The sequence below is a fragment of the Anser cygnoides genome, chromosome 4 (genome assembly GCF_040182565.1).
Source record: "Anser cygnoides isolate HZ-2024a breed goose chromosome 4, Taihu_goose_T2T_genome, whole genome shotgun sequence".
Classification (NCBI taxonomy): Eukaryota; Metazoa; Chordata; class Aves; order Anseriformes; family Anatidae; genus Anser; species Anser cygnoides.
The window spans coordinates 60502694-60519966 of NC_089876.1; the positions used below are offsets into that span (position 1 = coordinate 60502694).

Genomic DNA, 17273 nt, shown 5'->3' on the forward strand with positions numbered 1-17273 from the left:
AATCCATGATTGTTTCAACATGGCCATGGGAAAACAAGTGTGTTTTTTTTTTCCTTGCCACCCCCCCCCCCGTCTTCTTTCTTTCAACTGATTTCAAGTTAATTATGATTTGCACTTAATTTATTTTACAGTGACCATCAGAAAAGGTTCATACTTCCTTTCTAAAGAAATTCTTTATTGTTACTATGTTCAGATATACTTTTGGCAAGACTATAGTCAAACCTTGTCTTCTATGTAAGCCAAACATTGCTTTACAACCAAAGTAAATAAACAGGTTAATAAAAATAAGTCAATGGAAAGCAATAGCAGAGGGATTTTAGATCAGATTTCAGCTTTGCAGCTGATAAAATATAAAGTCCATGTCCCACCAGTCATATATAGATGATTTCAAGCTAGACAGTGAGACTTTGTAACATATCACTATGAATACAGGCTGCTGAGCTGAAAAAAAAAAAACAAAAAACGTAATCAACTATCATACTAGAGAGAGCATACCATAAATAAATGGTACTTTTTTCTTTTATTACACGTCCCTGAAGATTGTTCCTTAGCAATTTGACTTGTTTTTCAAGCTCTTCCTTGACCTAAGCGCTTTAACAGCTCTCAATAAAACCGCTGACAAAACCGTCACCAATAATTTTCAAGTACTGAAAATATGATTATAAGCATACAGTCCCAAAAGAAACTAGCCATACCATTTAAAAGTGCTACACAGTTAGAAATCCCTTTTCTGCTCAAGTGAAGCATTTAAAAGTAATCATTCCTATTATTTTAACAAAAGACTGGTAAGTATAAAAATGAGACCAATTTGAGACTGAAAGCCCAGGTTTCTCCTCCTACTCTGGTGCTTAACCGACTTTTCTAGGCAGTTTAAATCTACTTTGAGGGCTTAAGAAATAGTTTTCCACTTCATGTGTGAACCTGATTCATGCATGATTTGATTATTTTACAGAAAAGGGTTTCACCACCCTATAAAGAGCTAGCTTTAGAAAGGTTAAAACAGAGATGCTACTGTTGTATACTGTGCTGAAATCAGTTTTCCCTTTCTGTTAAGTATAGCATGATTGCACTCAACCAGCACAGTCTTTCAGCATTTAGCTGCTTTTCTGTCTTCATTTCCCACCTGCAGCTGCTGAGGCAAAAGCCAGCAGCCATTCCCAGCGCACATGCAGCAAGGTCAAGGTGAGACTTAAAGGGCTAAAATGCTTCACAGGAGTCCAGACTTTATTGGCTTTGCAGATCACCTTCTTTTATTTAGGCAGTTCCTTACTTCCTATTTCATATGCTGATGCATATACTCTAGATTTCATACACAAAAATCATTTTGTTACACTTACCCCCGTTGAATAAATGTCTTGCCCTTTGAACGGTACTCTATGAAAAGAAACGTAATGAATAACTGAGATCTTGGTTCCACCCAACCCAGGACTGCATTAAATAAGGGATAACTAGCCTAGACCATAGGGGCGTGCTTGTGTCAGCACATTAGCCATTTATTGAGGTACAACTATATCAGTGTTTATAAGTTTGTTACATGTTACTAGGAGGGACTGCAAGCTTTGTATATAGGGTCAAAAAGTAAGTTACTTAAATCTTTGGCAACATTTCAAGTTAATCAGTAGCCAGGCAATTTAATTACTCAAAGGTAAAACTACAAAGTATAACTTCCTATGTGCACCTTGCACTTATTAAGAATCACTTCCCTCAACTATTTTAACAGCATCCAGATACAAAGACCTGGAATTCGCTGATCAGAGTGCTCATTAATCATTTTAGTGACTGCAAGCAGAGAGCAAAGACAGACAACCCACCAAAGATTATTAACATATGGTATACAGAGGAAAAAACAATTTACGTAAATAACCAAGTCATTCAATCCAATAAACATAGTGGAATTTGAGCTATACTTCAGCTGAAGTATAAAATCTGTGTTTAGTAACCATATAATTATAGGAAACTGTTCAAAACGTATCCTATAACATTAACCATGTAGCTTTGCAATTAGTCATGGAGTACTTTACGTTCAGCCTTTATTTATTAAGACAATGGTGTAACTACTTCTGCAATATATATATATATGCATATTTTTAACTAGTAAAACTGTTTGGGGAATAATATAATTATATAAATAATCACACCACTTCCTCCTCCCCCATACACCCTTCCCCATGCACAATAGCTACCCACTGGAAAAACTAACCTAAGTCTAAGATCCATCATTCTGAATGCTTGAGAGCATTTAGTAAGTAGCTGCTTTTACTGGCAATCGTATTCTTTTGTTAGGTTGTTTCTCATGTACTTGAGAAGATTAAAAAAAAAAGAATTGGAACTCATAAGCAGTATAAGGTAAAATCACACACACAAACACACACACACAAACCTAAATAAATTATAAAAATTGTTTAAAATAAATTTGAGTGAAAAAAAAAATCCCAAACCTAAATGTGAGTATTGAAAGGAAGCTAGTAACAGTGATGACAAATTTCCCATAGAATCAACTTTGCTCTTATTATCAACAGAAGACTTTAAGTTTGTTATCTCTTTGCTGACCTTGCAAAAATACTCTTGCCATCAGCCCTATCTGGTACAGTGATGTCACACCCATTCAAAGCCCAAATTCCCAGAGGAATTAACTCTCTTACTAACCTTATCTTCATCACTCTCCTTTATTCCCTCGTTTTGAGATGTACTATCTTTAATAAGTAAGTGCAGAATTATTGCTATAAAATCTCACAACACCTTGAACAACCTTTTCAAACCTAACATTATCTTGCTGCATTTGTAGTGTTTGAACAAAGAAACCTTATGCTCCTTTCCAAACTTGGCTTTTTTTTTTTTTCCCGAGCAAGGAAATGAAGTTTTTAGCTCACTGTGGCTATCGCTTAGTTATGCTTTAAAAAGTCATAATTATTTGAGAGAAATATTTAAAAACAATTATTAAAGGAGAGAGATGAGTTTTGAGGCCACTTCCTCTGTCACAGTTTTGCACTTTCATAATTAATCTCCCTTAATACCACTGAAACATACATATGGATTATGTATGTTGCCAGGAAGTAGCAAATTCATAAAAAAGAAAAAATACTCTTTGGACTTCAGTCTGCTGGTAAAGCTATTAACAGTTGGTAAATACTGTCTCTGAAATTAAACAAACTTTAATCATGACGTTTTTGCATTGAGTTAATTAAACATATTCATCAACAAACAGATTTGGAGTTACAGGTGCATATCAACAACCATAAAATCAGAGCCTTCATGCATTTCAACTACATCTTTCTACACAAACCTAAAATTTAATGAAGAGATTTTAAAAGTTATTACAGCTAATTATTAATTCTTTGAATGACTTCAAAGAAAATACTGGAGCAGGTTTCCATGTTGGCTATTGCCTTGACGTCAAACTTGCTCTTGTGTAATTCAACCATTTTTACTAAGATAGATACCAGGGTCTGTTTTGGTGCAATTATAGCATGTACATCATGACAGCTTCGGTTGAGAACAACTTAGTAACATGACAAAATATTGAACTCTTTTTGATATTTAATAAATTCTCCAAACAGTAAAGTATATTAATAGAAGGAAGAGTAAAGTTTAGTACTACTAGATTTTTTTTTTAAACCATGAGAACTGTTGTTTAAAAATTTCTGAAAAATTATACTGGCGTGTTCCATATTAAACAGGAAATCAAAATGTCTAGTTAAAAGCATTTATTGTATGAAGAAGTGCCTTTCAGGAAAGTAGTTTCCAAATAACCCTATGGGATGCCAGAAAATTTAACAGAAGTACTAGTTTCCTATGTGGTCTCCCTTACTATAACAACCATGGAAACAAAACATTAAAGGGTGGGTTTTGATCTCAATTATTGTGGCGCATCTAAGACTATATTTACACAAATGAGACCACCCACTGGATCTGAATGTGCAAGACCATAAAATATTGCCAGCACAAACCAGAACTTTTTGATGCTTAGATGTAGCTCAGACTTCCATGACACCACCATATTAGTAATTGACACTGTCACAAACAACAACAAAAAACACAGAAGGTGTAAGAAGACACACATAATATAGCTTGTTAACTTTAATTAAATGAAAATATTAATTAATAAAATATAAACTGATCTGTGAAGGTCACTATGTTTTATGCAACTAATATTACATTTTAAAACACAGAAACATGAAAAATAATATTTACTTAAATGATTTGCAGAGAAAGGATATGACACTAACTAACTGACTGTTATGGACAAAATCCAGTCCTTTAAAATTTTGAAAATACAGGTTATGGAAGGGCAAAATTCACCTTCTGAACCTCCATCCATGGATACTTATTATTTTTATCTATATGGCTTATTTATTTATTTATTTATTTATTTGCTTTTCACTAAATCAAATCACAATGATTTCCTTAAGAAAGCTCTCCAGCTGCAAAAGATGGCTGGTCTTGGTTTGTCAACTGTGGAAGTGGCAATCCAATTTTAAAATTACAGTCTTCTACATTTTTAAATGTAGGCAAGTTCAAGAATGTGTCTCCTTAAGAAAGGAACAAACAGAACTATCTTTCTATTAGTAAAATACAGATAGCTTTTGAACAACTTGCAAAGGAAGATTTGAAAAGGAGATTTGGCAGAGGCTTTTCAACCATTTATCACAGGAACCAAGGCAAGAACTATGAGTAGTATGCTGGTAGTAACATCATATGTTCTAACACTCTCAATAATCAATCACTCTCAATATTTTTATTTTTTTTTTGACATGCCTTCTTCCAATTCCAATATTGTGAGTATGTGGATAAATGAGGCACAAATTATCATGTTGAGATATTTCAGGGTTTTAGGCAGCCTACAAATAAACTTCCTGGAATTTTCTTTGGCTACTCATTTCAGTCTTTCAAATGAAAGCAAAGTTCAGGCAACAATATAACAATCCTGTGCGATATAATCCTCCTCATTATCTTCTCCCCATTGACGTTAAGAAGGGGTTAGGGATAATATATGAATTTACAAGATTACCTAGGAAATTGTTGTTCAAATGACACTAAGAGCACTACTGTTATTACACCATTACAGGCTATTGTTTGAGGGCAGTACCTATCTATACAACCAACTCCAAAAATATCTGCTTCTGAGTGAGTGTTTGATTTATACAATGCTGTTGCTCTTTCTTTCTTCTTTTTCTTTTAATTGCATGTTATTTTCTATATTTACAAGACAGAATACAACTATAACAAGCCTGAAATGCCTTTGACCTACAGATTTAAAAGGAACTGATTTTGCAACCGGACTGTATGTAAAGTCCTCCATGCAACACTCATGACAGAGATGATTACGAACTGCTGTCAAATGTCTTGGTTCAAAATTTGGACAGAAATTCTTTAGATCACTTAGCTTTTGACTGACTCGTGAATTTTTTTAGCTAAAATAAATTATAATCACTCTGATTTTGATCTTTTATTTTCATCATTCAAAAAAAATCAAGCCAAGTTCGTTGATATGGGCACTACTTCTGACTGAATAAACATCTCGTAATAGGAAATTGATACTAACGTAGTAGTGTTTTTAGATATACAAACTTCATTACAGTTATGCTACTCAGAGAGCCTATCATGGAAAGACTCATACCTCTGCAAGCCATTATACTGTGGTATGTGCGGTGGTACTATGCAAGTGGCTCATAACACCATCTCACCAAAAACTCTTCCCTGGCCAGAATTGTAATTTCCCACATTATATATTCCATCTCAAAATGGAGTTATATAAAAATTAGTTATATAGTGACTATGTCTCCATCACCATTTCTGCGACATGGTATAGTAAAGGTGAATAATGGAAAGAAAATCTCAATTTCTTTTAAATTCCCACTTCATTACATAGGTCATACAGAGTATGACCTGAAGGCTTTATGTGGTTCCAGGACAGAAAGAGGGAGGGGAAGGACTGCTGCACTGCTAGTTTGCTCCCCCTTTTGCTCTTCCCAGCTTAGTTTTCTAAAGATATAACAGAATATTAATTAAAAAAGCCCTAACACCATCATCTAAAAATTTAAAAGAAGTGATCTCTACATAAGTGCTTGCAAATAGTAATAAAAAACTATCTATAACACAGCAGATTTTCCATCTTTTTAAATGTTAAATCTTTAAAAATTGTATAGTGACTGTGAAGATGTTATTAATAATTTCACAGATACAAACTTGTTTTCCCAGGCTCGGAAAAAAAAAAAGTACGTCTATATAAACTTTTGTCTACTCATATAATCCTCTCTAGTTGCAGAAGAAGTTTAACAAACATTTGGGTTAATTCTGTTCACATATTCAATAAAAGTGAAGGAAAAAAATCTCTTCTACAGTCAATATAATGAAATGCTTTATTTTCTCTGCACGTGAAAGACAGACAAATAGTTGGGTACATATTTGTTGTTACATATGTTTTGAGCTGTGGGACATAAATGAACAATAATGGAGCATGTCATTTGTTGTCAGCTAAAGTAGCAAGAAAAATAATTTCAGTGTTTGGGGTTTTTATTTAACTGTAAATCACACTTGTGTGTAATGTAGTAGTGCTTGTTTTATTTGAATTCTAAACTATTAGCTCAATTGGGATTAAAAACCACACGTAGTTAAACAACAAAGATTTCCTTTGTCAAAATGAAGTGTATACTATTGTGTGGTCACTGCCCCTTCATTTCCTGAGTAATTCTCCAGCGTTATCGGAAACCCATGGAAGTTGTTTGCAGCTGTACCCATTTCCTATTTCACTTCACTCAGTCTCCAACTCAAACACACACACAAGATACTGCTTTAAAGGTACAAACAGTGTAAATTGTTATAAACGTGAGGCAGATGATTTCCCCATGAGCTACTATAATTTTATAAATTCAATGCTCTAATGTTTGCTAGACACTAATAAGCAGAGAGCAAGATCCATAGACTAAGTGCTACCAAAACTTCTATCCCCATTTGATAGAACAAACTTTTTATATCAAAAAAGCATTATATGGTAGGATTGTATATACAAAAAGGTTTTTAACTCAGCTTGAAGGTTGTTGTTAACTTCATAATGTATATTTGAGGTGTGGTATAATTTAGAAAACAAACTGCCACAGTCTTAAATTACTGCAGGATCACTTTAGTGAAAGTACTTTCAAAAACTTTAGATACTAAAAAAGAACATAGAAAAAAAGAAAATATGATCAGAAGTTGAATCAAATAATATTAAATCCTATACAAAACACTAATCTTGAGATTTAGTCACTCAGCTTGGAAATTCCAGAGTCAAGACTGCAAAGTCATCTGAAGTTGACTTTCTGGTAAGTGTGTGTTAAGATACACAGACTCAGGCCTCGTTCAGAGCACAGGACACAGTTATGTTCCAAAATGGGTAATCACTCAATGTTTCTGTTGGAATTCCCTGGATAAGTGAGGCCTTATCTAAATGGTCTAACTCCTGCACCACCAGATTACTAATTTCAAAGGAATGACCATGGAATTCTCATAATACTACTTGAAGTGCTTCATAAATATGAATACCTTCACAACACTCCAATGCAATTAGGTAGTGCAACTATTCCTATTTTATACCTGCAAAACTGAAATACTGGGTAGTGAGCACTCAAAAATAATTTTGTTAATTTCCTACCCAGGTTATGAATCCAAGTCTAGTTTTCGAATTTATGTGCCAGCTCTCATATCAAGGCATGAAGCTCTGCTTTTGCACTCAGCATTCCTGCATGTCTGACTCAAAATTCTTATATGAAGCAACATCAAGTAGCTCCCTGCCTCATTTGCTATTATTGTTTTCAATTTCTGAACTGAGGGATGGCTTCTGGAGAAAATGTTATTTACTACCCAGCCCTGATTCTTTCCCCAAGCCAAATCTAGTCAATACAATAAATGTAGCAGAAGTCCTAGGGGAATGGAAGTAAGCAAATCAATTTGGCAAAAAAAAAAAACAACTCCAAACCTTATTTCGCAGGATGAGAAATTATTTCTGGGGTGAATACATGGACAAGGTAATCAAAAAGAGTGTGCAAGGGTCTTCCTTCATCCTATATATATGGATATCTGATTAGGATCCAATCTTTTGTTCAGCAATACTAAGAAGAGCTGGAACTCCTTTAGCTTTGCAAATGGAGTCTTTGCCATTCCATTGCATATCCTGCCACTTACAAGAAAGCACTACAGGCTTCTTTCAGACACCTCATCTCAGCAATCTTTGACATATTTAGACGAAGCCTGCATCATTGAGGAGTAGCTATCTTTTAAAATAATGACATGGCAAAACAATACTATCTGTGTGAAAATGATACAGAGTGAGGCCTACAGTTCAGTTAGCTGTTTTGTTTGGAGAGTTCAGTTTAATAGCTCTAGCTCTGCAGCAATTAAGGATGTTCTTAGCTCTTATATATCCATGCTTTGTGTTTGACTCTGTTGAACCATTATTGTTGGTCAGTTAAAGCTGAACACCTTTCTTCAAGTTTGCAATCACAGATTCCTACAATGGTTTGGGTTGGAAGGGACCTTAAAGTCCACTCAGTCCCAACCCCCTACCATTGGCAGGGACACCTCCCACCAGACCAGGTTGCCCGGGACCCCATCCAGTCTGGCCTTGAACTCCTCCAGGGATGGGGCATCCACAGCTTCTCTGGGCAGCCTGTGCCAGGGCCTCACCACCTTCTGAGAAAAGAATTTCTTCCAAATATCTAATCTAAATCTCCCCTCTTTTAGTTTAAAGCTATTCCCCCATGTCCTATCACTACACTCCCAGACAAAGTGTCCCCCTCCAGCTTTCCTGTAGGCCCCCTTTAGGTACTGGAAGGCTGCTATAAGGTCTCACCAGACTCTTCTCCCCCAGTCTGTCTTCACAAAAGAGGTACTCCAGCCCCTTTACCATCCTTGTGGTCCTCCTCTAGACTCATTCTAATATGTCCATGTCCTTATATTGGTCTTACAGGTGCAGAGCAGAGGGGCAGAATCCCCTCCTTTGCCCTGCTGGCCACGCTGCTTTTGACGCAGCCCAGGATCTGGTTGACTTCTGGGGCTGCAAGCACACATTCTGGCTCAGGTTGAGCTTTCCATCGACCAATATCCCCAGTACTTCTCATCTGGGCTGCTCTCAATCCATTCTTCACCCAGCTTGTATTTGTGCTTGGGACTGCCCCGCAAGAAAGAATGAAAATAAAATAAAACTACAAAACACAAGAAGCAAGGACAGAACAAAAATTCTGTTCCAGTCCACTACAATGTCACACTGAGGAACTCTAAGTATACATTTTACACTGGGGAGCTGGCTTGCCTACTACCTTTACAATTCCTGCCAGGTACAACAGCAAAAATCATCTAATTCATGCTCCTCTCATTTCTCAAATAGAAATGAAATTACATGTTTCGATTGAAAGCTCTTAGTAAAATGAATACAATAACTCTCTTGAATTGGCACTAACAGATCCATTTCTGAATGATTAATCCAATATAGACTAGCAACGACATAATTCATAAACAGCTTATAAATATACACTTGTATACAATATTATCAGCTATTATTTGTAGATGCCATACTAAATACCCGTTCCACTTTCTAAGAACTACTGCATGTTAACTATCATGCTTCAAATATTCCTCATCAAAAGCAATAAAGCAAATCAAGATATTATAAAATGAAGGAATAAAAGATGGAACAAAAGCATAAATTTGTCCAGTGTAATTGTGCTCATGTCAAAATAAAAATATTAAATGCTTGCATTGAATATTTTACAAAAACAACCAAGGATGTAATTCACTGCGTATAGCTGAAATACTATAAAGTATGATCTCTGTTTTCCAGACCACTAAGAGACTCATCTACAAAACAAAGGAAATAAGGTTTCCCAGAGGAACCAATATAGATTTTTAAGTAGTTTTTTGAAGAAAAGTTTCCAATAACAAGTTTTTAACATCCACATCTAACACAAATAATATATGCAGATATAAAACAAATACTACATAAGCATTCCATTTAGTCTGAGTCTGAAGTCAATATACTACCCCTGACAGAATTTGCATATATTAATGAATAAATTGATAATAAAACACCTGCTGAGCCGACAGACTCAAATTAAGGATGTTACACATTTTCCTCTGCTTACTTTGGGTATGTGAGTACAGTTCTTCAAAAAAGTAGAAGATGAACAGACATGTTTATTAAAGTAAGAGATCTTGTTGAAGGAGAGGAAGATTTCATCGAGATGTAAAATATTTTATTCCCACAAGAGACTGAAGTTGAATCAATGGCTTAAGTGAAACAGCTTATTACTCATTCCCTAACACATACATTTTTTGCCCAATTTGTTGCTTTCTCAGACAAAATGTACCCAAATGTATCCAATAGATAGAACCTGTACTTGTAGGTAGGTAGGATGGATAGTTGTCAAACTCTACCTGTACACAAGGAGCCTAAGAACTCTTAAAGGCATTTGCCATTTGAATGGTGTAGTATCTGAAATTTACCTATAGCAGCAGATTATGAATAAAACACCTAGGAAAAAGACATGTTCTGATGAGCACTCTGACAGCTTATGTTCCTTATAAGATATTTACTGTCGTATAAGCAGGACAATATTATGATAGAACTCTCCATCACCTCTAAAAATGAAAGTTAGCAACTAAAGAGTATTTCGATAATTAAGTTTCAAAATCTTTGACTTTCTTAGAAGGCAATTACAAAATGTAAAAAGAAAAAGAAAAAACCCCTACAAGCAGATGAGCCACACCCACAGTAAGTGAAAAATTACTGTTTTCTACTATACATACCAGAAAAAAAATAACACAGACTGAGTTCTGAAGCACAAAAACCAGAAAATGTTTACTCTGACATAATCCTTTGCTTTAGAAAATTACATGAATGTTGTTAAAAGCACAAATCTTTCCTGATCCTCAGCACAATAGCTCCAGTTTTAAGTGGTAAGATAAAGCACAGTAGCCCCAGGATGTGTTCTGAATAGCTATCAATTTCTGCCAATTCCAACTCCTTCCCAATACCTTTCATATTTAATTATAACCTATTTTGCAAGAAGTTAAGTAGATATAAAGTACTTAGACTTTACATAGTTTCATAGAATAGTCTGGGTTGGAAGTGACTCTGAGATCTAGTCCACTCCCAACTCCCCAACAAGAGCAGGGACAGGTTTCTCAAAGCCCCATCCAGACTGACTTGGAACACTTCCAATGATGGGGCATCCACAACTTCTCTGCACAACCTGTTCCAGTGCCTCACCATGAAAAAATTTCCTCCTTATATCCAGTCTAAATCTACGCTCTTGTAGACATACTAACCTACAGTTCTGTTCAGGTTGACTATGAAAGTTGTGCAATTAGTTTTTGCTCTAATTCTTTCCTGGAAATAATATTATGGCAACTATTTTTATTACACTTAGCTAGCTTACATGTAAAGCAGCTTTTTTTTTCCCCCTCCATAATATGGGAACTCCCAAACTAAAGACAATTGTATTTCATTTACTTCAACCAAAGACTAAGTGTATCTGAAAAGATTGCAAATATCATGCAATGTACTGTGTCATATATCCTGGTCCAAAGAGTGAAATAGCGAAATTTCTGCATGCAAAGAAAAACTTAGCAATGCTTCTTTTCAAGGAAGTTATTTCATAACTTAAAATAATTAAAATATTTTCAAGTGTCAATGAAGATCTATTGGAAACTCAGAAACTGATCACTGTAAGAAGCATGCAGATAGTACTTCAGCTAGTAGCACTTTCTTTCCAGCAGATCAGTTAAATCGATACTTCTTGTCATAAAAACAATCTTTCTGTGACAAATGCACTATCCCCTATAAAGGTCCATGTCAGTTTCTCCACCTAAAAAAAAACATGCTTATTGCACAAATACACACATGCATCCTATTTTAGAGGCTATAAATTCTAGAAATAAACTAGCTACATGCATGAGAACAGACAGCAGTACTTTACTTGACATAAGTTGCATGTAGGTTATTGCTATTTATAACCTATATTACTATAATGTGTGGGAGTTGTAGCCACAGACCATGATACAACAGTGTTTAATTCTATAAAAAGACAGAAAAAGATGGATCCTTGACCTAGAGAGGAGACAATAACATAGTATCAGCTGAAATGTATTTTTAGCACTCACCACATATTTTAAGAACCCAAACACTTGTCTTTGCTTTACTTGGACTGAATGCCATTACAGTCCTTGGCTGCAGAGCCAACCAAAGTAACATACGTAACAGATGCTTAACTTTCACTCTGTCACGTTCAATGTTACAATGGCATACAGTTAAAAGCTTGATTCATATTCCAGACCTATCTCCCTTTTGGCTGGAAGGGAAACCTGGGGCCCTGCAAAGGTTTCTCTTCCTCTGACAAATACCTTAGAGCGTGACAGCCTGACAAGGTCCAACAAGGGTAACATATCTGCAGAAGCAAACATGACAGGATTTGATCTCACTAACTCTGGTCAAATGTACTCTTCAGCTGAGTCCTGTTTTAATTAACTGAGGGGGATAAAATACACTGTGTTATAACTACAACAATAACTGAAATCTTTTAAAGTGATCTTTAAGCTCCTTAACATTGCAGTCCTATTGAAAGAGCTTTCACCCGTAATAAGACCTATCCAGGTTAAACAGATCTGATTTTTAGTAGACAGACTTTAGAAGTAACAAATGTGATAACCTCAAAACTCACCTTGATCACTATGTTACTATCTACTGCAGATTCAGTTTCAAACTGAACATGTAGAAGAAAGAAAGAATACCATCCACTAGATGACATGAAATCTAGTGTCCTATATAGTATGGAAGACATTGTACAAGGGCTAGCTATTTAATTTTCATTGAACTTACTTGAATGTACTCTGGGAACACAACAGAAATCAGCAAGAGTTTTTTCCTCTGCCCACCTCTTTCCCTCCCTCTTGCATTTATTATGTCTATCTAGCATTATAACTGTAGCATTAGTAGACACCAAGGAATTTACCCATCTCTGCTATTCTAACCACCTTCAAAGACAACATTTCCCCCTTTGCTGAACGTAAATCAGAGAGAGATTTTTTTTCTTTGCAGTGCTTGTATTGTACAATCTAATGACTTAATTATTTCCATTTGTTTTTCCCCTTTAATGCAGAGCTGAGCAGTACTCCAGACTGCAATACTTACTTCTACAGTATGTATGCCACAATAAAGGCAGGTAAGAAACTCTCTTGACAGAAAATCTTTATTAGCTTTCTATTAAGTGTTCTTTATCACTTCAACATCTTGTGTGTGGGCTCCTTCAAGCTCTCTTTCTAACATAAATGAGATCACCAGTAAGCTACTGATGTGGAAAACTACAAACTCTGTCTGAAGATAAGTCACAGTCTCTTCCTACACTGATTTTTCTACCCATAAAATAAGAATAAAGATGTTTCTTCACCTCCAAACTTATGTGAAGCAGGCATGCAATTGTCCTTCACACAAAGTTTGGAAAATGCTACACAAGGGAAAGCAGAGAGGACTTGGAAAGGACTGGAACAAAGTGGAAGAGAAAATGCAGTATAGAAGATACAAGGATATAGCACACACAAGCAGATCAGACAATTATATACAGTAAAGAGTAAGTGTAGGTAGAATTCATGTTCACTTGCAGTTTGAGCACCAAAGCCAGTCAAATTCTTTCCAGGTAACTCACAGGTATTTTTTTCTGCCCCCCCTTTTTTTTTTTTAAATCAGTATCACTGATTGAGACAACAAGAAATATCAAAGCAGCAGGCAAATGCTGAATTCCAAAAACAGAAAGAAGGGAGGAGTAAGAGTATAAAGAATAACCACAAAAGTTTTCCTTTTGAATTGTGTGCGAGCAGAGAAAGAAAAAGAAACACAGTTACTGCGCCCAGTTTAGATGATTGGTTTTGAATATTTCTTGTTTTATTTCGTAGGTTGCCTTTGTTGTAAACCAGCATTTCTGTAAACATAGTAGATATAGGCCTTAACAATACTAAACACATTCTCTTGATATAGCTATTTCATATGTGCCTGTTGGCAGCGTCTCACAAGTAGACAGTACACACTAAGAAATTATTGTCAGAAATAACCCAAATAACATACCTGTGTTTGCAGTCAGAGCTTTGCTGACACAGCAATTGCAGCTGATGCAGCATGCAAGTCTTTCATACCCTAAGCTGAAACAACTATGAAACAGAATGAAGGCTATAGTGTTAACACAACCTTCAAAACACTTCTCACTCATAATTTTTTTTTCTCCTCTAAATTCCCTTGAAATTCCATCCATCAATGAGCAAAGAGCTAAATGAATAACAAGGTTTCCGTCATGCCTTTCTACTTACTAGGTTTGTTACAGATTAAAATCACCATCTATACGTCTATAGCATCTCTAGTCTAAAAATCTCTGGATTCTGAGAAATTTGAGTGAATCAGAAAAGTCTCCTGTAATTCGTACTATGGAAAGCTACCTAAAAAGCTGAACCATGCTCTACCCAGCTACCTCTTTTTTAATATCAGGGAAGATTTGCGTTAAGAATATCCAGAATACCTATTTTCTCAGCATGCATTCACAAGGGATGGAGGGCAATATTTATGTTGTTTTTAAACTCTCTCTGCAGCTTCAGTTTAAATGGATTATTTGTTTGCTGTCTCTCTGCCCTACATATACTTCAGTATTTGTAATTCACAGATATTAAAAGGTGAGCTATTTCTTGTATTTGTACTTTCCTGTTAAACCCTCAGTAAGTTTTTCTGAAGTTTTCCAATCAAGCACTGAATTCACACTTTCTTTTCACTACACATCAGCCACACATATAGATTACCTTCCAGGTTTTGTATCTTGTACAGTGGCAACAGTTATGCATACAGCCCCTTGCATTGTCTTGGCTAACACTAGCTGGTGGACAAGATGAGGGGGGCAGGCATTGGCTAAAAAACTATGAATGAAAATTTGAAGAGAGAGACCACTAAAAACAGTTTGGATGAAGCTAAGCTAAAAGATGTATTCTAAGAGCACATTTACAGCACTACAAATGCAAATGGACACTGACTAGTCTAAAGCTAAGCTACTCTGAAGTAAACCTTCCCAAAATGCGCAGGGTGTGGATGTCAAGTACTTTGAACAAACAGTTTCACTCTCAGATAGTCTTCTACAGGTTTGTAAACATTACTGATATTGACAGAGACAAGATACCCATTTATAACTACTGTGAAGCATGGTTACAATATTAAACCAAAGATGTTGATTTTGCCCATTTTATATATTTATGCAAATAAATTGATTCACTCATATTTAAAATAAAACATTGTGTTGTACTTACCAGTTTTGGGGTTTATCGAAAAGAATCCCTGTGGATTTCCACTTGTAATCTTGTAGGTTAACTTTTCACTTGAGCTAGAATCTGGATCAAATGCCTCAATCTGAACGACAGATACATCTTTAGGTGAATTTTCCATGACCTCTGGGTAATAAACTGGTTCTGTTGTCTGAGGAGCATTGTCGTTAACATCACCAACTTCTATGTAGATTTCGATGAAAGATGATAAAGGCACAACACCTTGGTCTGTTGCATAAACAGTCAACCAGTAATATGAAGTACTCTCACGATCCAGGCGATCAGCTGTCTCAATAATACCTGTTTAACAGGACAAAAGATAAACAGAGAACGATCAATAAATATCCAGAAGTGTGTAGAAACAGAGCAAGCAACAAGCTTAGAAAATGAGAAAAAAATCAACAAGTTCAGGATAACTGACATTGATTCTACAAGCTGCGTTTAATATACACACACAAGCATTAAAGCTAACCTGAAAACACCAAAACCAAAATCAATAAAACACTTTTCAACGATTACGTGTTCCAGCTATTAACACAATATATTACTTAACTTCCTTTGCATTGTCTTTTGAGATTTATCAGATCAATTAACACTATTGAAAAAAAACTGTTTTGCCTAAAGGATTAAATATAATGAGTAATACACAATTTTGGGGGGCTTGAATGAACCTCTTTATTAATACACTGTATTTTATAGTATATTAAACTATCTGATTTGGATACCAGACTCTTGATCTGTTTATTGTTACACATATTAATATACTTAAATGTAAAACATTCTTATCTACATGCCCAAGTAAATTATTTAACTGAATTTTCTTAATGTGCATAAGTATTTAGGCTCACATAGAAATCTCACAGAAAAGGAAAACAAAGTTAGACCTCAAGGCAACCTTTGTAGCATTATGACCAACCACTGGCTGCCATTACTTTGATAACAGAAAGCAACGCCTAGCTCATTTTAGCACCCATAAAATGAATTACCATTTAAGGAACAGCTAGACAACTCACAAACCTCATACAGCAGTTTGTCTGAACCAGAACTAAATAAATAATGAGGGGCTCAAATTTTTATCCACTGTGAAGGAAATACAGCCCTATTTTTACAAGCACCTTAGTCTACAATCTACAGTCATAAAATGCATATGTTGTATATCAAAAAATTGTGACATGGCATAACTTATTTGTCAGGGGATGAACATCAAGCAGATTCACAGAGTTACTGCACCATAAAACTGCACTTTTATTTTCTTGATCCAGTTGCTCTTACTGGCTGTCTTATTCAAGACATTTTCTAGATAGAACTTAAAACGAAGCTAAATACATTCCAGAGGAAGGGATAGACCAACACCTTGCAGCCACTCCTGCGGTAATCTCGAAAGGCTCTGACACGGCTCTTATTTTTTCTTATACTGATAAGAAAAAATGTTATTATATACTATAATATTATACCTAACCTAATTTGGACTGGAGTTCAGATGAGCCAAAATTTCACCATGGGTCCCAGTTTTGGGTTTTAGATATATTCACATGATATTCCTGAGCCCAGCTACTCATAAAACATGCATACTGTCAGTTAAATAGCACTTTGATGAACTATGCCACTATGCTTTCACAAGAAATCCTACAAAAAATGAATAACTGTAGATATGATTTCCTTCACATATCCCAGACATTTTTTATTTTTTAAATATTCAGGCTAAACAAAATTAGATAAATATTGAGGAATTACTCATTTACTCATTATTTTCTTTGCTTTTTGGGAGAATGTATGAAGGGTTGATGGTGACCATCTTATATTTTAAGTTGTCAGTAAGACTTTAGGAGGGCTGGAGGTAATAGCATCTAATACCTTAACCTGCAAGATGCCCATATATAGTATTTTAAGCAATACAGTATCCCAGAACTACCACCAGGTGTCAGTATGGAAATTGGTTGTATACAGTCTTG

At 35.4% G+C, this 17273-nt stretch overlaps 1 protein-coding gene across 9 annotated transcripts in view; it reads right to left on the reverse strand.

The window, feature by feature from the left end:
- The window catches only part of FAT1 (FAT atypical cadherin 1), a 109076-nt gene that overhangs the window by 57741 nt on the left and 34062 nt on the right, over positions 1–17273 (reverse strand). For all 9 annotated transcript variants that reach the window (XR_007168856.2, XM_048078317.2, XM_048078314.2 and 6 more), the window contains exon 3: positions 15307–15621. Coding sequence is in view for 8 of the 9 variants with exons in the window: in XM_048078317.2 (XP_047934274.2) it covers positions 15307–15621 (315 nt within the window). In the remaining variant the exon portion in view is untranslated. The remainder of the gene's footprint in view (positions 1–15306; positions 15622–17273) is intronic.